At 39.7% G+C, this 21,757-nt stretch overlaps 1 protein-coding gene across 1 annotated transcript; it reads left to right on the forward strand.

Annotated features, from left to right (window-relative positions):
* Positions 1-3,706: 3,706 nt before the first annotated feature.
* On the forward strand, positions 3,707-4,976 carry LOC122639680 (F-box protein CPR1-like). Its single transcript, XM_043832573.1, has 2 exons — positions 3,707-3,802; positions 3,896-4,976. The coding sequence occupies exons 1-2, from the start codon at positions 3,729-3,731 to the stop codon at positions 4,953-4,955; spliced, it is 1,134 nt and encodes a 377-aa protein (XP_043688508.1). The 5' UTR covers positions 3,707-3,728; the 3' UTR covers positions 4,956-4,976.
* The last annotated feature ends 16,781 nt before the right edge of the window (positions 4,977-21,757 follow it).

The following is a 21,757-nucleotide window of genomic DNA, read 5'->3' on the forward strand; positions in this document are numbered from 1 at the left end:
AATGAAATATCATTTAGACTTCTCTTACTAATGATGTTATCTCTATTAATTAAATTGTTTCCGCTGCCTCTGATTACTGTATCTGTGAGCAATGATTGTGAATAGGGTACTGCACTTGTGATCCTTGGGGATTGGTTGGATGTCAGAGACATCCCGCCACACTTGGCCCTTAATAGCCGGGCCAGGGTGTGACAAAACATGTGGAGGTTGACAGACATTTCATCAAGGAAAAGCTTGAAGCTGGACTCATTTGTGTTCCTTTTGTCAAGACAACCGATGAACTGGCTGATGTATTCACTAAGGGGCTGAATTGTAAGCTGTTCCATCCTATACTAGTCAAGTTGGGCATGCATGATATATATGCTCCAACTTGAGGGGGAGTGTTGATATATGGGCTAGAATACAGTGGGGGTATTCTGGACATTTTTCCTTGTTATTTTATTATTTTATGAGTGTGGTTTGTCCCACATCGCCAATGTACAGATTCTATTATTTTCTATTCATTATAAATATATGGCTTGGGGTCTGCCTTAGAGATCCAAGCATTGAGTTCTAATTCTGATCCTCTTAATAGGAGGGGAAAAAGCTATATTTAAGATAGCTAAGATGAGAAAAAGGAAGAGTAGAGGTTTCGATCAGGTGAGGTGTATCAAGGGTGATGATGGAAGAGTGTTGGTAAGAGATGAGGACATTGTGAAGAGATGGGATGGGTATATTTATGACTTACTAAATGGAGATAGTTCGAGTAAAAATGACTCGGACAATTACATTATTCAGCAAGACACCTCATGCCGTAGATATGTACGAAAGGTTAGTGTGGTAGAAGTTAAAGAAGCCATAAGAAAGATGAAAGCAGGCAAGATACCAGGTCCAAATGAGATTTCAATAGAAGTGTGGAAAGCCCTTGGAGGTTGTGGGGTATATTGGTTAACCAATTTGTTTAACATGATTATTAACACAGGGAAGATGCCTGATGAATGGAGGAGAAGCATTGTAGTCCCGAGCTACAAAAATAAAGGTGATATTCGAAGCTGCAATAACTATATAAGCATAAAGCTAATGAGTCATACTATGAAACTTTGGGAGAAGGATATTGAAACCTGTTTAAGAAGAGCGACTCATATCTCGGTGAACCAATATGATTTTATATTTGGTGGATCCACGACAAAAGCTATCTACTAATTGAGGAGGCTCATGGAAAGATATAGAGACAGTAAGAAGGATCTCCATATGGTCTTTATTGACCTAGAAAATCCTATGACCGAGTCCCTAGAGATTTAATTCAGCATTTTCTAGTGAAGAGAGGAGTATCGAGTAAATTTGTGGATGTAATTAAAGATATGTATGAGGGTGTGGTGACTAGTGTGAGATCTATGGGAGGTCAGGGTAATGAATTTTCAATTACGATTGGGTTACATCGGGGATCAGCCTTAAGCCCGTATCTATTTAAGCTTATCATGGACGACCTTACCAAGAGCATCCAAGACGAGGTCCCGTGGTGTATGCTCTTCGCTGACGATATCGTTTTGGTGGATGACACAAAAGAAGGGACCAATGCTAAGTTAGGGTTATGGAGATCAAGCTTGGAAACAAAAGGCTTTAAGGCTTGTTGAACGAAGATGGAGTACAAGATGTGTAATTTTAGTCATACTATGATAAATACTAACATGGTGTGAATCGGGGAAAGAGAGACAACACAAAGTGACTATTTTAGATATGTGGTGTAAATCATAAATAAAGAAGGTGATATAGAGGATGATGTTTCACAGAGAATTGAAGTGGGATGGATGAAATGGAAAGATGTGTCCGGAGTGCTATGTGACCAACGTATTCCTTTAAAGCTTAAAATAACGTTCTATAGGATTGTTGTTCAACAAGCCATGATGTATGGGGCTGAATGTTGGGCACTTAAAAAGTGTCATATTGAGAAGCTAAGTGTAGCAGAGATGAGGATGTTAAGATAGATGTACGGAAAAACTAGGAAGGATAAAGTAAGGAATGAGTGTATTATAACTTTGGGAGTTGCCGCGATCAGTGACAAGCTCCAAGAGAGTCGTTTGAGGTGGTATGATCATGTTCAACGAAGGCCTAGGGACACCCCAGTAAGGAGTGATATGATCCCGATTGAAGGAGCTAAAAGAGATAGGGGCAGGCCTAAAATGACCATAGGAGAAGTTGTGAGGAAGGACATGCATTGTCTAGGTCTTGTACCAAGTATGACCTCGGATGGAACCTATTGGAGGGCAAGTATCCATGTAGTAGACCCCATTTAGCTGAGATTCTCCTGACTTAATGGGCTGTGCCTTTTTTTTCATCTCTTTTCCCCATATCTTCATTCCCCTTTTTTTGTTTAGACCTCAGTTTTCCTACTTTGTTTTTCTTGGATCCATGTAGCCAACCCCATTAAGTTGGAATAAGGTTGAGTTTGTTGTTGTTGTTGATGAAAAACCACCCATATCTGGTCTGAATTGGATTTCGGTGAGGTTTGATTCCTAAAGAAGTTGACAGGTCGAGGAGGCCTCCTAAATTTATAAATACACCAATCCCCCACTTCTCCAAACACCTTTAGAGTGCATGGTATGCCCATAAAAATAGATCTGTGACAGGGGGAAGGCATACCTAGACCTTGTTGCCAGCAAATGAACAACTTATATAGTAGAAAGGAACGAAAATAAATCAATAGAACAAAAGGAAGACCTACTTAAGTATTTGAAAACAAGAATAGGGGTGCTGTAATGTTGTGGTTTTGCATTAGTCTAGCATGAACACTATTGTTTGATTGGATGCTCTGAATAGGTTTTCTTCTCTCCTATGGATTTCATTCTTTCTTAGTGAGATTTCGTGTCAGGTTTTGTTTTACTCTTGTGTTCATCCTGTTCATGGAATGAATAGCATGATGTCGATTTTCGTAGCCATTACAGCATGGTAACATCATGTGTGTAAATCATTGACTTCTATCATTTGTTGCATTAGAATAATTCCTTTTTTATTAAATCAATTCTCTGAGCTTTTAGAGCATTCTTATGATGGGTTGAGTTTTCCTTGTTTTATTTATCCAACATTCTGTGATGGTAGCATGGAATGGATAGCATGATTGCGATTTTTTGTAGCCATTATAGCGTAGACATCATGCGTGTAAACCATTGACTTCTATCATTTGTTGCATTAGGGTAATTCCGTTTTTATTTAATCAATTCTCTGAGTTTTTAAAGCATTCTTATAAAGGGTTGAGTTTTCCTTGTTTTATTTATCCAACATTCTGTGAGGGTAGCATCCTAGTGCTTCTGTAACTTTTCATGCCTTGTGATTGTTTATGCACTGCGTTGCTTCTTAAGATTTTATTATATGGGTACATTGCATCATGCACATCTTAATAGAAGGATTTAGTGGTTTTAAAAATTGCGTTCATGTGTGATTTTCAGAGGTGATTTTTTAATCAGATCAACCTCATTGTCTGTTCTTAAGGCATTTTCTGATTTTCTACATTTTTAGTGTTTTTGTTGAAGATTTAAGGGTTTTATACATTAGAATGGATATTTTTGGTATTTGCATGCATTATTTAAGGCCTGAGTGCTTTTAAATATTGTATTTTGTTGTTTTTTGCATATTTTCATGTCGATAAAATAAGGACCATTTCGGTTTTTTCGTTATTGAAGATTTGAGTTTTTCTTCAATTAATGAACCAACAACAGTAACAGGGATTGCAGCAAGGAGAAAGGAGAGCGGCAATGCTGGACCTACCTCAAGAGATCATCATTAACATACTTTCAAAAATGCCCACCAAGTCTCTAATTCGTTTCAGGTGCGTTTGCAAACCCTAGGCACTAGGTTATTGATCTATGTTTCTTGGAAATGCTCTTTCAAAACAACCCACCAAGTCTCTATTACATTGCAGGTCTGTTTGCAAACACTGGCAGAGGCTTATTACTGATCCTGGATTCATCGAAATACACTTGAATCAATCAGTTGGGAACAAATCCAGTGTCATCATCACCATGGATAAACTTGATTTGTACTCTGTAAACTATGATAAACATGATGATAATATGGACATAGTAAAGCTCGATAACCCATTCCTTCAATTTCATTATTCCATAATTAGTGTAGTGGGTTCTTGCAACGGATTGTTATTAGTTGATTTAATAAAATCACGGTCATCTCTAAGTATGACATTTTTATGGAATCCATCTACTAGAGAGTACAGGAGATTACCACACTTACCTGTCGAGTTTAAGGGACATGATTTTAGCAGTTGGGCGTTGGTTCATCATCCAAAGAGGAAAGATTACGAGGTTGTCAGAATTGTTCGATATGATGTGGACAACGGTCTTAGAAACCACTCTTATCGAGTGGAAGTCTTGGTATATATTTTGGGTACTGATTCATGGAGAAGAATTGGAGATTCCCCTTGGCACATCGATAATGGGAGACTACCAGCGCAACTGGTGGCTGGAGCTCCTCACTGGATGGGAACAACACGGGATCTAAGTCGACAAATAATCGTTTCGTTTGATGTTGAGATTGAGGAGTTCCAAGTGGTCGAATTGCCCAACAACCTGGGGGATGCTGGCTGGGAATTTGAGTTTCGATTGGGAGTATTGGACGGATTCCTGTCTTTATTTCATTTTGCCTATGCTGAGTATCTTGATGTATGGGTAATGAAGGATTATGGCATTAAGGAGTCTTGGACAAAACTGTTCACCGTCACCCAACAACCGATGCTGCAGTACTATTACATAGTTTCATCGCCATTTGAACTTTTGAGAAATGGTGAGATTCTACTATTAGAGAGCGTGGACAACGAACCCAGAAAGCGAATGTTTTATGACCCTAAAAACCAAAGTTTTAGGGAGCTTAAAGTTTTGGATGAGTTTGATTGGTTTGTCATGGGTTCCTATATTGGGAGTCTTGTTCCAATTGAAGCTGAAGATTCGTTTGAAGGAAGACAAGGGTGAAATTGATGAAGTGATAAATATGAGATATAGGTAAATTTAATTCTTTATCATTTCTCTATATTTCCTGTTCTTTGTTCCCTTTTCTGCTACTATCTGTTAATGATTTACAATTTAGAGTTTTGTTTTCACTGTTTCATTATATATCATGTAGCTCTTGGCTGGAATACAATATATTGTGTAACTTGTAAGTGCAGATGGAGGTTTTGTTTTTCTAAACTAAAATAGCATTTTGATATCTTAATTTTTAGCTTACTGAAATCTAATATTATGATTGTTAATTATTGTAACATGATATAGGGGGTTTTCCCTCCTGTTGTGACTTGATGTTGAGTATTCTATTGAGTCTTGGATTTGTTTGTAGTTTAGATTAGGTTTAATTTATCTTTGTTTCTGATTCCTTCTATTGGAAGGAGTCCTATTTCTAATAACTCTTTGTAATTCTCAGATTATAAATAAAGCAATGGGGGGACTGCTAGATCTATTAACTTGACTTCCCTAGACAGTCCCCCTTCTCTCCCTTCTCATCTCGTCTCTTGTCTTATCCTTCAGATTCTGGTTGGTAACTTGAGTTTTCGTTGCATGATATCAGAGCGAGAAGACGAAGAAAAAAAATTCTACAAGTTAATAAGAGGAAAGGTCCCTGCTGAAGGGTTTCGAAGGTTGAATCGACCCCCCTTGTTTGGTGAGCCTCGTTTATTGTTGTTTGATTCCACCCATCAAATCTGCAAGCTTCTATTTGCCTCTGCTAATGTTGTGTTGGCCTCCGATTTTTCTGCTGATTCGAAGGAGATTGAAAGATTCTTCCTTCTTCGATTTGCTTCTGTTTTATTGCTACTGCTGAATTAGGATTCTTGATATTCTGGATTTTCCTTTTAATCGCGATCCAGGGAGACTGATTTTTTGAGTGGTGGTCGATCCACCACCTCCTCGATCTTTGTGAGTTGCTATCGTAAGCTGTTGGTGTCACTGCTTCCTCAAAATTTCAGAATCATGAGACTTCTTCCCTTCTTATCATGGCTGTTTCAGGCTTTCAGCCTCTTGGTCTATGTCTGGTGCAAGGTTCAAGAACTTGGTTTTGGTACTGGTTTTGCCTAGTCAAAAACTGAGTTGGGGCGAGATCTCGGCGAGTTGGTGCATTTTTTTTTTTGAACTCGAAGGCTGGTTTCGGTGAGTTTTTGACTTAGTTTGGTCATGAAAGTTGGTATACAGCCTATTTTGGGCCATTTAAACACAGTGGCACTATCAGATTTTGAAAAATCAAAGTCCAAATAGGAGTTTGACTTGTTAGTTATGCTAGAAACCAGGACAAGCACTTATTTATGCCTAATATCATTTAAGTAAATGTTTTTACAAAATTTGTAAAAACATTTACTTAAGATTTTATTCATAAATAAGCAAATACCAAAAGGATAAAAAGTCAACCCCTAGTTGAAAAACAAAAACTGATTTTTTTTTCAAATTTCTAATGCTGGTTTTTTTTTTTTTTTTTTTTCCAAATCTTAAAATTCCATAAATATTAATATGTTAGAACATTGCTAAAAACCAAAAGTGCGGTAAAATATTCATTTGTTTTGATATCGAAAATAATATTTTCATTTAGAACGATTTTGAAAGCATTCGCGCACACCAGATTAAGTTTGACCGATACATAACTCCTTCAATAGGAATCATATTTAAGCAATCTTGGATTCTAACATGCTAAAAACCAAAAGTGCGGTAAAATATTCATTTGTTTTGATATCCAAAAAAATATTTTCATTCAGAACAGTTTTGACAGCATTCGCGCACACCAGATTAAGTTTGACCGGTACATAAGTCCTTCAATATGAATCAGATTTAAGCAATCTTGGATTTGAGATTAAGTTTGACTGGTACATAACTCCTTCAATATGAATCAGATTAAGTTTGACCGGTACATAACTCCTTTTTCTCCTCCTTCCGCCCCTCCCCTTCTGCCCCCTCCCCTCTTCTCCCAGTCATCATCAATAAATTTGCCCCTTTCTCACTCTTTGATTCCCTCCAATCTATCTCCTTCGATGATGAAATCCTCAAAGCCGTCCTTTCTCATAAATCCAACCGGGCTTCGAGTCCTGATGGATTCAGTTTGGGCTTCTTCTCGACCAGCTAGACATCATCAAAGATGACCTTATCAAAGCTATTCGTTGCTTCTTTTTCAATCTCAGCCAGCTCCTTAAGATTAACCAAACTTTTCTTTGCCTTATCCTTAAGAAAGAGGGAGCTTCATCCTTGTCTAATTTTAGGCCTATCTCCCTGTACAACCTTCTCTACAAATTCATTGCCAAAATCCTAGCTAATAGGCTTTAGCTTGTCATTCCCTCTCTTGTCAGCCCCAATCAATCGGCCTTCATTCCCGGTAGAAGCATCGCTAACAATATCTCTTCCATCATTTTTTCCCTGCAGCTCTTCGAGAATCTCTCTGGTCTTCGTATTAATCTTCTGAAATCCCACATTTTCCTCTTTGGTGTCTTTTGATGTGGATAAATATAACTTGCTTCACCTTACGTGATTTTCCCTTGGCTCTATTCCCGTGAAATACCTTGGCCTCCCTTTTGACTCCCTGCGTTGGGATTTCATCTATGATGTCCTAACCCAGATGTCTTTTCCCCCTGTGCTTGTCCACTGGATGCACTATTGCATCTCCTCCCCCTTCTTCTCTATCATTATCAATGGTTCCCTCGCTGGTTTCTTTCCTTCCAAAGTTGGAATTTGTCAGGGCTTTCCTCTCTCTCCCTTTCTCTTCTCCCTTGCCTTTGAGGTCCTCTCTAGGAGTATTTAGGCTAAAACTGATCAGCTTCTCATTTCCCCCATCCTCAAATGCAAAAGCCTCAACCTTACTCATCTTGCCTTTGCTGATGATCTTATGATCTTCTCCAAAGCCTCCCCCTCTTCTATCTCTTCCATCATTTTTTCCCTGCGGCTCTTTGAGAATCTCTCTGGTCTTCGTATTAATCTTCTGAAATCCCACATTTTCCTCTTTGGTGTCTTTGATGTGGATAAATATAACTTGCTTCACCTTACATGATTTTCCCTTGGCTCTCTTCCCGTGAAATACCTTGGCCTCCCTTTGATTCCGGCCAGGTTGACTAGTCACCATTGCACCCCTATGTTGGACCTTATCCGTAAAAGGCTCCAGCTTTGGAAAGGTAAACTGCTCTCCTTTGCAGGTAGGATTGAGCTGATCCGTTCAGTCTTTCAATCCTTGTACATCTACTGGTGTGGCATCTATAGGCTTCCTAAGTTTACCATCAAAGCCATGGAATCTCTCTTCTGCTCCTTCCTCTGGAAAGGCAAGGAATCTTCAAAATTCCTCCACTTGATCAGTTGGGCCTCTATATGCCTCCTTAAATCTGAAGGAGGTCTTGGCATCTGTAGGATCCGGGACTTTAATATTGCAGGCATCCCCAAATTGATCTAGAAAATCTCTTCCAAGGATGATTCTATCTGGGTCAATTGGGTATACTCCTACCTCCTAAAAAATAACTCCATTTGGACTGTCCACATTCCTGCTGATCCTTCCTGTGTGTGGCGAAAAATAATCCTCCTCCGGCCCTTAGCTCTCTTAGCCACCTCCTCTGTGATTGCTAATGGGTCTTCCATTTCTCTCTGGCTTGATCCCTGGGACCCCTTAGGAGTCCTCTACAACTTCTTAGGTGCCCGATCGGTCTATTCCTCTGGTATTCCCAAATCAGCCTCGCTCTCCTCAATCATTTCCCTAGGTTCCTAGTCCCCCTCTTCCCCCTTCCCCCTTCCCCCTTCCCCCTTCCCCCTGTCTCACCCAGGTTTGGGCTTCTCTTCCTCCCTTCCCTAACGGAGTTTTTACTTCTTGATTCGCCTGGGACTTTATTCGTCTCCATTCTCCAATTGTTCCTTAGCACAATATTGTTTGGTTTAAAGGCCACATCCCCCGTCATAGTTTTAATGTTTGGAGGTCCCTCAACCACTACCTCCCCGCCCAATCTTTTCTTCTCCATCACCATATCCCCATTGCCCCGTCATGTGTCCTTTGTTGGAATGGCATTGAGAATGTCGATCACCTCTTTTTTCCTTGCCCCCTAGCCCTCAGTATTTGGAAAAAAGACTCTCTATTTGGCCTCGAAGCACAAGACCTCTTCCCTTTGCTAGGGAATATCTTTGGATGGTGAGAGCTTTCTCGGGTGGCACAATCTGTGATAATGCTGGTAAGCTAGTGTTTGGGGCTGCTATTTCTCACATTTGGATGGAGCGGAACCTTCGGAGATGGACCTCCAATTCTCGTTCTATAGACATGATTTGGAAAGCCATCTTTTTTTTTTAAATGTTAGTTCCAAACTCCATTCGCTCCCTTGTAGATCGCTCCTTGATACCCCAAGGAACAGGCTGCTTGTTGTATCCTGGGGTTTAGATGACTCTCTTCTTCGGTCTCATGGCCTGCCTGCTTAAGGCTTGGGGCATTCCCCCCTTCCTTTTGGGGGTTTTGGTATTGATATTTATTCATCCAAAATAATATCGTTCATTCCATGTCAAAGAGCTACTTTTTAAAAATAATACGAATCATGAGCAAATAATGTGAAAAGTATGTACGTAGATGTGCTTATAAAAATGAAATTCCTAATAATATTTCCTCTTCCATTTTGCAAGTGAATAAGTATTTGGACTGACATGACATGTAAATACAAGACAGTGATTTAGATGGCCAAATTTGAGAATCAAATCCCAATAAATTTCAAATATAGAACATTTATGACCTCCTTTGATGGTGCTCTGTTTTGAGGTCTGCTAAGTTGATGCTTATGATTAACAAATCAAACAGGATTAAGAAAAGCTGAAAATCTAAATACTCAATGACTCACAAACTCACACTGAGACAAAATATTAGGGTCTATAACCTGAAAGCGACTCTTTATTTGTAACAATGACTAAGATGTCAATAGTAACTTATGATTAATTCTAGTTATGTACTGTTGAAAAAGTGGTTCTTTGCTTTATTCAAGTGTGCATTCTTATTACTTCTTTTAGTTTGAAAATACCTTGAGCTCTGTAGACCTCTTCTAAAAAGACAAGATTTCTATGAACAATATTAGATAGCTGATGGCTTCCTTCCTCACTTCCCCTCCCCCACCCCTTCTTGTGATGGTAGATATGGACTTTCATCCGCAAATGTCCAAATAGTAATAAAAAATAAGGGCAAGAGATCATTGTCTGGTCGTTAAGCCCCTGCACCAGCTCGGGGGCCAATGAGAGCACGCGCAGGGGATCAACACATGGGATTTTTTATTTCACAGGGGGCAGAGAGCGGTTATTTCGTGTGCTGCTGTGTCAAGGCGTAGGGGCCACACGACCAGGTAGTGTTCTTTTTCCCAATAAATAAATATGAAGGCTTTATGTGTATAACAGTATAAGCGATATAAACGTATCACCCTTCACAAATTCCCTGTTATCAAGTTACATGATGTTCACTACACAAAATTTGGCTTAAATAACTAGAAGTGGCCCAATTTTTTTGCATTCATTGTTCTTTTGTATTTACAGTAAGTTATAATGTAAGAACATCGTCCAAGAGAATATATTGCAGTGTAGTGTAAAATTATGATACATTGATAATTATGTACTTGTACCAAAAAAAAAAGAAGATAATTATGTACTATAGGGTAAAGTGCACCATAGGTCCTTGATGAATTAAAAAAACACTTCTGGTGTTTTTTGGAACACATTTGGAACAAAACATACATGTGATGTCCAGTCTGCTTTTTTGGAATGAACCGGGTAAAAATCAGATATCTTGGTGTTTTAGGAAACAAATTGAAAGTGTTTCTTTTTGGAACATAAACAAAAAAAGGGAAACAAAAAAAACCTAACATAATAATTAATAACGACTCTTGACTCTCTTTACCATCACCATCACCACCATCACCACCACTACCACTCTACAGTAGGATCAATTGAACGTACTCAGACTTGCAGTAAATCAAGCACACACAGATTGATTGGAAAATAAAAGGTAGAAGAAGATGGGTAGGGATGGGGATAGGAGGGGTTGGCTATCTCAGCTTGGGCATCTCACCCTTTTAAGCCTCTCTCAGGACAATGCATTGCAAAACAGCAACATAACTTCATTCATTAATGTTAGGAGTAAGGGAGAGAGGGGGAGTCGTGAATAGGGAATAGCGTCAGCCCCTATTCACGATTCCCCTATGTTGGGGGTATTTTTACCCTATTTAATAATATGTTTTGGGGGCAGTCCTTACGGCTGCAGTCCCAACTGTGCAGTTCTTCTTTCTCCTTCTCCTCTCTTCTTCTTTCTTCTTCTTCCTCTTCACTTAATCTAATATGGTATCAGAGCTAGGTTTGTAGGAGTCAATTTAACATCCTTGAACCTTCTCCATTCTCTTCGTTTGGATCAAAACAAGGTTGCGACATTGGAGACGAAAAGCTTTGAGGATTTTCGTGATCTTACTGTGAAGGGGATGCAGCACCCTATGCTGCAACTTTGTGAAACTGTTTGAGACTAGTTCATGTCTACATAAAAGAACTAGGTCTCAATTTTTGGTATGTATGAAGGTTAAGATCGATTCAGGTGCTGTTTTGAGATTTGGAGACTGATATTGTTCTTTTTTCTGAATCGATTTATTGGAGGGTATTTATTTTGCTGGCTGGTGTATTGGTTTCACTACAAAAAATCAATTCCAGAATTTTTCGTGGTTGATTGAAGCTCTTATCTTCTTGCTGGCTGGTGTTTGTTGGTTGTGAGTGATTGAAGATCATATCACCCTGCTGTCCTACAGTTACAGAACTGTTTGTAATTTCAGAAGTGTTTGCAAGTTGAGAAGTGCTTGCTGTCCTCTGTCCGAGACTGCTCTGTGAAGATTCAGGGTGTTTAGTTAAGCATGGGTGATGCAAAGACGACTGTGACTGAACTGTCCTCTTCTCATCGCATTACCGAAAGGAAACTTGAAGGGATCCTAATTTTCAGCAATGGAAAAAGGTGGTTCGATTGGCCTTGACGGGGCGTGATCAGCAGGATCATCTCACAAAGCCAAAGCCTGAAGGAGACACAACATGGGGTACAGTGGATGCACGAATATTGAGTCAGATGTTGAACTCAATGGATAATCAGATTGCAGACCTGGTTACTCACATTGACACAGTAAAGGATTTATGGGAATACTTGAATGTCCTCTATTCTGGGAAGGACAACTTGTCTCGGATTTATGACCTGTCCCAGGCATTTTATAAAGTGGACCAAAAGACTCTAAGTGTAACCCAATATTTTGCGGAATTCAAGCTACTATATGAGGAGCTGAATTCTATTCTTCCTCTCACGTCTGATGTGAAGGAGATGCAGCAACAGCGAGAGCAGCTAGCTGTTATGGTATTTTTGGGTGGACTTCGAAAAGAATTTGAGCCAGTACGGTCTCAAATTCTTGGTGGGGATAGAGTCACCACACTTCCATAAGCTTTTTCTCGCCTGTTACGGGTTTCTCGTGAGAACAGCCAAGACTCCACTCATGGTAATGAGAGTTCAGCACTTGCAGCCTTTCCCACCCGTGGGCCTAGTGGTGGGACAGGTATGGGCAGCAGTAGTGGTGGCCGTGGTCGTGGGGTAGGGAACAGTAAAGCACCCACATCTGGTACTTCAGAGACTTCAAGACAGGTGCGTACTTGTCATCATTGTGGCAGAGCTGGTCACATTCAGCGCTTTTGTTGGAAGCTTCATGGTAAACCACCTCAGTTTGCAAATTCAGCCAGCAGTGATCAGGTGGTTACCCCTCCTTCTAAGCCTGAGGGTAAAATAGTGACTATGTCTGATGAAGACTATAAGCGGTTTACGCAATTTCAGAATTCTCAGTCATCTCAATTCTCCACTGCTACCCTAGTTCAGCCAGGTAATGCTATTGCATGCCTATCATCTACTTCTCGTCCTTGGATCATTGATTCAGGTGCTTCGGACCATATGACTGGAGCATCAGGTATCTTTTCTTCATTTCGTGAATCTTCTTCGATGTTGTGTTAGCTGATGGGTCTCTTGCTAAAGTTCGAGTGCAGAGCCTGTGCATGTTACCCCCTCTTTATCGTTGTCTTCCGTTTCTTACTTGCCCAAATTTCCTTTCAATTTATTATCTGTTCGAAAATTTTCCAAAGCTAACAATTGTTTGGTTACCTTTTTTCCTGATTATTGTGAGTTTCAGGATCTCCAGTCGAGGAAGACGATTGGTAGAGGTTGCGTATCTGGGGAACTATATCTTCTTGACGACGCATCCACTGTGGCGTGTTCGAGTGTGGCACTTCCTCATCAGATTCACTGTCGTTTGGGTCATCCTTCATTGCAGAGTTTGAAGATTTTAGATAGTTGATTTCAGTCCTTGTCTAGTTTGCAGTGTGAGTCTTGTCAGTTTGGGAAACTTCACCGTGTAAGTTATCCCTCTCGAGTCAGTAACAAGGCTGTCCAACCCTTTTCTTTAGTTCATTCGGATGTGTGGGGTCCATGTCCTGTTTCGTCTATGTTGGGTTTTTGTTACTTTGTCACTTTTGAAGATGACTTTTCCAGAGTTACCTGGATTTATTTAATGAAGGATTGTTCTGAATTATATTCCATTTTCTGTACTTTTGTGTTTGAAATTTAGAATCAATTTACTACTTCTTTGAAAGTTCTTCGAAGTGACAATGCAAAAGAATATTTTTCTACTCCCTTTAATGAGTTTATGGTTCAGCATGGGATCATTCATCAGTCCTCTTGTGCGGATACACCTCAACAAAATGGTGTAGCTGAGAGGAAGAACAGACATTTGATGGAAGTTACTCGATCTCTTTTATTTGAGATGAAAGTGGCTAAAGTTTTTTGGGCTGATACTGTTTTGACTGCGTGTTAGCTTATTAACCGCATGCCTTCTTCCGTTTTAAGTGGTGGCATTCCATATTCTTTGTTGTTCCCTTCCCATCCATTGTTTGTCTTACCACCACGTGTTTTTGGGTGTATTTGTTTTATTAGGGATCATCGTCCTGGTCGCTCTAAGTTGGATCCTAGAGCTCTTAAATGTCTTTTCGTGGGGTATTCAAAAACCCAAAAGGGTTACCGGTGTTATTCTTTTGATCTGCGAAAGTACTTTGTTACCGCTGATGTCTCATTTTTTGAATCTACTCCATTTGTTGCATCCTCGCTGCCTGCTGCGGAGATGGACGGTGATCTCCCTCTTTATGTTGTCGATACTTCTTTTTTTGTGCAGGATCCTTTGCCTATGGTGCCACCTCCTACCAAACCACTGGATGTTTTTTGTCGTCGCCCACCTGATGCACCGACACATCGCATTGCACCTATGGAGAGATACAGTACCCAAGCAGCACCATCTACCATGTTATCCTCGCCTTCAGATTCTACTTCAGGTACTTCCTCCTCTGTTACTGTACCTCCTATTTCTGATCTTGATGTTCCTATTGCTACCCGTAAGGGGGTTCGCAGTTGTACCCAGCACCCTATTGATCGTTTTGTGTCCTATGCTCGTTTGTCCTCGTCTTTTGTTGCTTGTTTATCTACTATTGTGATTATCCTATTCCTAAGTCGGTGGTAGAGGCCTTGGCTCACTACGGTGGAGGGCTGCCATGGACCGAGGAATTATCTCGCTCAAGGCCAATCGAGACATGGGAGCTTGTTTCTTTACCCTCTGGTAAGTCTGTTATCGGTTGTCGCTGGATCTTTGTGGTGAAGGTTAATCCTGATGGGTCTGTGGCTCGGTTGAAGGCCCGTCTTGTTGCAAAGGGCTATGCCCAGGTGTATGGTGTGGACTATCTGGATACTTTCTCTCCGGTTGCAAAGCTTACTTCTGTCCGCATTTTAATTTCCTTGGCTGCTATACATCACTGGCCATTATTTCAGCTAGACGTCAAGAATGCGTTCTTGCATGGGGACCTCCTTGAGGAGGTGTATATGCAGCAACCTCCTGGTTTTGTTGCTCAGGGGGAGTCTGGTAAGGTGTGTAAGCTGAGGAAATCTTTGTATGGGCTGAAGCAATCACCACGAGCTTGGTTTGGCCGCTTTACAGATGTTGTGCTGGAGTTTGGTTTGACTCGGTCTGAGAGTGATCACTCTGTGTTTTTCAGGCAGTCAGATGCAGAGAAGATATTTTTGGTAGTTTATGTAGATGGTATTGTTATTACAGGGGATGACTCTTCAGGTATTGAGAGCTTGAAGACATATTTGGGACAGCAATTCCAGACTAGGACCTGGGACGACTAAAGTACTTCTTGGGTATTGAGGTAGCTCACTCAAGGAAAGGGGTTTCGCTCTCGCAGTGAAAATATGTGCTTGATTTCCTTTCAGAGACAGGATTACTGGGCTCTAGGCCTTTGGATATTCCTATGGATCCAAATGTGAAACTCATGGCAGAGGATGGGGATGTTCTGGCTGATCCAGAGAAGTATCGAAGGCTTGTAGGGAAACTCAACTATTTAACTGTGACTAGACCTGACATCTCTTTTCCTGTCAGTGTACTGAGTCAATTTATGTTTGCTCCTAGGACAGCTCATTGGGAGGCAGTTATAAGGGTGCTGAGATATATTAAGAAGGATCCAGGCCGTGGTCTCTTGTATTCTAATCATAGTCATAGAAGGATTGAAGGATTTACTGATACAGATTGGGCAAGATCTCCTATTGATAGAAAGTCTACTTCGGGCTATTGTGTCTTTGTTGGAGGGAACCTTGTTTCATGGAAGAGCAAGAAACAGACTGTAGTAGCTCGGTCTAGTGCAGAGTCGGAGTATCGGGCTATGGCTCATGGCACTTGTGAACTTACTGTGGATTAAACAATTGATGACGGAACTTGGATTTGGTGATGATTCTCCTATGCTGTTGTGGTGTGACAGTCAAGCTGCTATTCATATTTCTGAGAATCCGGTATTTCATGAGAGAACGAAACACATTGAGGTCGATTGTCATTTTGTTCGTGAGAAGCTACAGCAAGGGATTATTTCCCCTCGCCATATTCGCATTGGGGAGCAACTTGCTGATTTGTTCACCAAGTCTTTGGGAAGTATGAGAGTGAATTACATTTGTACCAAGCTGGGCATGATTAACATCTATGCTCCAGCTTGAGGGGGAGTGTTAGAAGTAAGGGAGAGAGGGGGAGTCGTGAATAGGGAATAGCGTCAGCCCCTATTCACGATTCCCCTATGTTGGGGGTATTTTTGTCTCTTGGTGTTGTTTGTCTTTTACCCTATTTAATAATATGTTTTGGGGGCAGTCCTTACGGCTGCAGTCCCAATTGTGCAGTTCTTCTTTCTCCTTCTCCTCTCTTCTTTTTTCTTCTTCTTCCTCTTCACTTAATCTAATAATTAAATTGTGTGGAGGCCTCTAAGGGCCATTACATTATACATACTGAAGGGTCAAATCCAAAATAGAAACAATGAAAATGGAGAGTGTTTGCTAGATGCTATGAAGTAGATTACAACCAAAATAGAAACTTGCTATAAAATCTAGTTGCCATACATCAAAATAGGAACTTTTATTTTAGAGAACAAAATAAAAATAGTAACAAACTGAAATTAGGAACTAATAAGGCTTTATAGAATCCCACCTTCTAAACAAACATGAATACTTAAAAAAGAAAGAAACAAAATTAGAAACTACTAGATAGCTATGGACTTAATAACTAAGAAACTATTACTGAAATAGAAACTAAATTAATAGCAGCTTCTAATAGAATATTGCACCAACATCCATCATCTAATCTTCACACAGGCTGTCCATATGCGCCAACAACACTGTTCACAGAAACAGTAACTCGTCATACTGTTCACATGAACAGTAATTCTTATTTTTTTTGGGTGGAATTCTGACTTTGTCCCTTCTCTTCTTCATGCTTCTATCTGGACTGGGGCTGCCTTATGTGATGCTCCAGCAAACGAAAAAAATCCTGCCACATCATCAGACCAGACTGCTTCCCACAACAGTTGAATTCCACAACTACACTAGGCTGGTTTTGGGGACTTGTTCCTGCGGCTACACATGGACCTGTGATCTACATAAACTTCCACCACCACCTCCACCACCTCCATCGCCACCACCACTGCGGACACCACTACCATCACCGCCACAACCACCAGAAAGATGTACTTCTGTTAATATGCATTCCATACGTGTTTCTGTTTTTTAAGTGGCAGAAGTTTTTTTTTTCCAGTTTTACCATACCATATTTTCTTATTTCGGAAGTATTACAAATTAATAGAAGCACAAAAAAAAAATAAAAAAATCCTGGCTCAGGAATGCTAATTTGGACCAGAAACGTTGCCATACACACCCTTAGCGTCCGCAGTTCATCATTTTAGGCATTCTGTCACTTCCAGAGGAACTCCAAATGGAGCAAGGAATCCATTTGGATGTGAGGGTGCTGTGAACATTGCTGTGCTTGCACTTGCAAATAGGGTTAGGGCTTATTTCAGGTTCTTGGCAGTATCGGGATGATGTGGCAAACTGGGCTCTCGGCAAATACATTTATGGGAAAGTAGGATTTTGCTAGTTAAATTCCTTAACAGGAAATCACTTTCTGGAGAGGAACCAGCGTGCTTTGCAGGTTTTATGCTAGTGGCAAGGGAAAACGTTGTCCATAGCACACAAGGAAGTTGTTCCAGGATTGTTCCTTTTGTAATTCCATGAGAATTTTTATCAAATTGTAATTTTCATTAAATCTCGTTGTGGAATGAGGGACGTCCTCTGTAAGGGGCTCAAACAAGGATGGATTACAGGCTCTAATTCACCAAACATGTTGTGCCTGCAAAACAATTTATCCCCTTCTATATGTTAAAAAAAACAACTAGTGGAGGTTATGCATATTCCTTTTGTAAATCCATGAGCATTTTGATCAAATTGTAATTTTCATTAAATCTCATTGTGGAATGAGGGACCTCCTCTGTAACGGGCTCAAACAACGATGGATTACAGGCTCTAATTCACCAAACTTCTTGTACCTGCAAAACAATTTATCCCATTTTATATACCAAAAAAAAAACTATTGGAGGTTATGCATATCCTCTTTATCCCCAACTACTTTTTTACAGGCATCTCCAACATATATGGTAGAAATTTTTTTTTCATGAGTTCTTTTACCCCAGTTTATCATGCTTCATATCCTTGTTTGTATTTTGTCCTTTAATGTTGCATCAGGTTGTGCATAATGCATGCGTGAGTGTTTATTCTGCCATGTATATAAAAAATAGTGATCTGATTGTATTTCTTAAGAAAATATTATTATGACATTCTTAACCTTCACTTGAAGTTGAAGGTGAATTACCGCCGTTTTGTTTTTTTTTGTCAGAGGTTTCAGTTTATGATGCAAATTGGTCTGGACATTCATCGAAATTGTAAAATTCCTTTATTACTTAAAACATTACATCAACGTGCATGCTACAGTAAATGATGAGCAGAGGTAGACAGACCATGATTCTGTGGAGGGAGGGTGTTTTATTAGATGAATTTTGTGAAAATCTTAAAAATATTGTAAATTGATGTTGCCCAATCATCACTAACTGATATTGATGTTTTATAACTGCAGAAGCATAATGTCCAATGCGCGGTTGATCAAGGTAATTAAGAGAATGCTATAAAGCTCATATACTTTATTTTGAAGTAGTAAAGCACTAGCTGCTCGTTTGGTAGATTGCCTTCCCTGTCTGGGTGCTAAGAAGTAAACATCCATGCGAGGCTGCCCTTTTTAAGCACTTCATGTGGTAAGTTATACTTTACATGCATAATTTCTACGCTTAATATAAATAAACAAATTAATAAAAATTTAAAGACATTAAATACCTTAAATATGTTATAAAACGGTCCAAATAAAAAAATTTGGAATTCTATATCTGTTCTATTTTCTTTCCAATATAATTTGGTTAGCTGATGGCCAATTAGTGTGCAGTAAGTCAGTAACTACATCAAATAAGGCACCAAAGATAAAATAAAATGTTATAGATTCTTTCTGTGGTTATGTAATTATGTATGATAAGATGTGAGTTTTTATGATTTTCCATACCAATTTTATGGGGGAAGGGTTTTGAGCCTAAGGCGTTTTCTACGCCATCTCACAGTATAATTTGTATTCGTTTTTTAAGAGAGAAAATAATAAAAAAACACATGTGAGAAGGTGTAAGAAACGCCTTAAGCTCAGAAACACTTTTCCGTAATTTTATTTTGGGAAAAGGCTGGGCACACCGCCTGCATACTGCGAGCTAGCGACCGTTGTGTCCATCTCTCTCTTCCCCGCTTTGAAATGATCCCCTACCCCTTCTGAGTCTCATGTCCTGGAATCAAAATCTAGTCATATGACACATGCCTTGTCTTAGTCTATCATAAATTGCTGAACTCTATCTGTTTGTGCAGGTTGTCCCTTTGCTTGCTGCAAATGCTGCTGCTAGTCCTCCTGCAAGTACAAACATTACTACACCATTTATATTCATATTTTGATGAGACATTGTTACTATATTCAATTAGCCATGAGTAGCATCACAAGCTAAAGTACTGGAAAGTACCAATATTATATGATAGATAAATGGGAGAGTAATCTGAAATTTTATTTATAGCTTCAGGACATCTTAAGCATATATTAGTCAGAATAGTTTTGAGAATACCTTGTGAGCTTGGCCTTTACTCTTGTCCTCGACTACCAAATAATCATTGTATTCTTCCAATGTGGAAAGCTCTCTTCCCGCATTAAACTTGACATTTTAGTTAAAAGTTGGAGGACACGGGATTGTGTGGAGGTGGGGAAGAACATACAATGAGCAAGAAGGGAGAGTTTGGCAAGCGATACCCAGATCTTTAAACTTGGAATTGGTAATGGGATTGACCTCCATAGAATTCAATGTAGATTGGGCCAAAATTGACCTGAAATCTGCTTGAATCCTAGAAATCAGTTAAGGATCAGTTGATCTGGATCGGTGAATATGAGGGTTTGGTTTGGCCGATCCAGCTAACCCGACCCTGATTCTTGTGAAAAATTAGCTGTACATAAAACAGGAGATTGAAATTTGAAATATCAAAACATTTCATTAAAAAAAAATTAATGGAAAAGCTAAAGTTTATGGTTGTAGATTAACTGCTTGAATCCATTGCCAATTTCTTCAAGGTGCCAATTACTTAACACCTAGTAGATCCACTTGGAACTGAGAAAATTGCTTTTCCACAAATAATCATAGGTAACTTATAACATTGGCATGAATCCACATGATTCGTCTTGTATTGCAACCAGGCCTCTTTTTTTTTAAGAAATTATATAATTTTAAGGTTGTTTGGATGTTCCATCCTTCATTTAAACTTTTTGTTTTTTTTAAATGGTATACCCAGCCAAATTAGCTGCTTTCAGTAGAATCCTTAGGGACTAGAATTATAATAGTTTTGGGGATCCAGATCCTCTACTACCGAGCTGCCCGGCAGGACCGTGCTGCCCAGGCACGGTGCTGCGCACAATGAGATAGGGGTAAAGTGGACATTGCACGCAGCACGGTGTCTAGGCAGCACGGTCCTACTGGGCAGCTCGGCAGTAGAGAATCCAAATTGATATTTTTGGTCATATGAAACAGTTTAATGACAATTGTTCCAATCGTCCATTGCTGGTCTGTCCCAAATTAAATTGATTCCTACTAAATATGGCCAATTTTGATTGAGACATGTCGATTCCCACCTTCTAGTTGCTTCTCACCGTTGCCCTGACGATTATCGTCGTAATTATCCATCCAATTTTCACAATTCTTTGTTTCCACGGTTGGGGTGGTCCTGAGTTTACCAATTCCACACACAAGCATATGCACGTCTAGCTCACTACCATAGTGTGGTCAGCTCTATCAGGCAATCCACATCCACTTTGTAGGTCAAACAAACTTTAATATATGCAATGGTAAGTAAAGCAAACACAAGACACTAAGTTTACGTGGTTCGACCAAACTATGTACATTCACGGAGCAATACCCTACTCAGGGTTTCGTATATTGCTCAATACACCACTCAATGTTTTGTATTGCAACAACAGCCCATGAACTCCAATGCTTGCTTCAATCTAAGTTGCAACTCGGAGAAGGGCAACAACCCCAAACCCTAGACAAGCCCCAACTTGCTAGCTTCATAATAGAATATTTAAAAATTAAATCCCTCCCATTACATCAACAATCTAGGGTTTCACAACATTCAATAAATCCTAAAAAATAATAAAAGGTATTTTTTCAGTTGCGGAATACCTTTTCCTGTGTATTCCCTCTGTTGACCACTTGGTTGGTGTGCATTTGAGATCTTGAACACACTTAAACAATGTATCAAATCTCCTCAAATATGAAAAATCTTCAACACCATGAAACAAGGGTTTTTGAGCTCTAAAATACCTCTCCTTGGGTATTCCCACACTCCATTCTATCTCTAACGCATTGTCAGTATGTTGCACGCATTCTCATGTGCATGCGAATCAGGGACCAACAAAATATCTCTTATGTGCAAAACCATGTTCTGTAGAAGTTTTTTCACGTTGTTTATTCTTCAAGAAGATAGGTCTCGTCTTTGTGAACACTACACTTCACGGCTCACAAAATGGAGTTAAAACAAGTGAGATATCCCAATTCGAAACCCTGCAATCTGAGGGCATTATGATCATTTTGGGAATATTTTGTGATAGTTTGAGTTCACGGGCAGTTGGTGTGCCAGTTTGGAATGTCACGGACTAGGCGACTTGAATTCTGGCCATTAGATCTTCTTATCAAAACACGGGTGTAATAAAGAGGCTCGGATGAGAATCTTTTTCTTCGATTGGAGAGGGGATGTTTACAGCCAAGCAAAAAGA

The sequence above is a fragment of the Telopea speciosissima genome, chromosome 9 (assembly GCF_018873765.1).
Source record: "Telopea speciosissima isolate NSW1024214 ecotype Mountain lineage chromosome 9, Tspe_v1, whole genome shotgun sequence".
Classification (NCBI taxonomy): domain Eukaryota; kingdom Viridiplantae; phylum Streptophyta; class Magnoliopsida; order Proteales; family Proteaceae; genus Telopea; species Telopea speciosissima.

What these genes read in the sequence shown, in the direction of transcription:
- LOC122639680 (XM_043832573.1), top strand. Translation starts at nt 3,729, where the DNA reads ATGCTGGACCTACCTCAAGAGATCATCATTAACATACTTTCAAAAATG. An exon ending in AAGTCTCTAATTCGTTTCAG is followed by an intron (nt 3,803 to 3,895) that starts GTGCGTTTGCAA and finishes ATTACATTGCAG; the next exon opens with GTCTGTTTGCAAACACTGGC.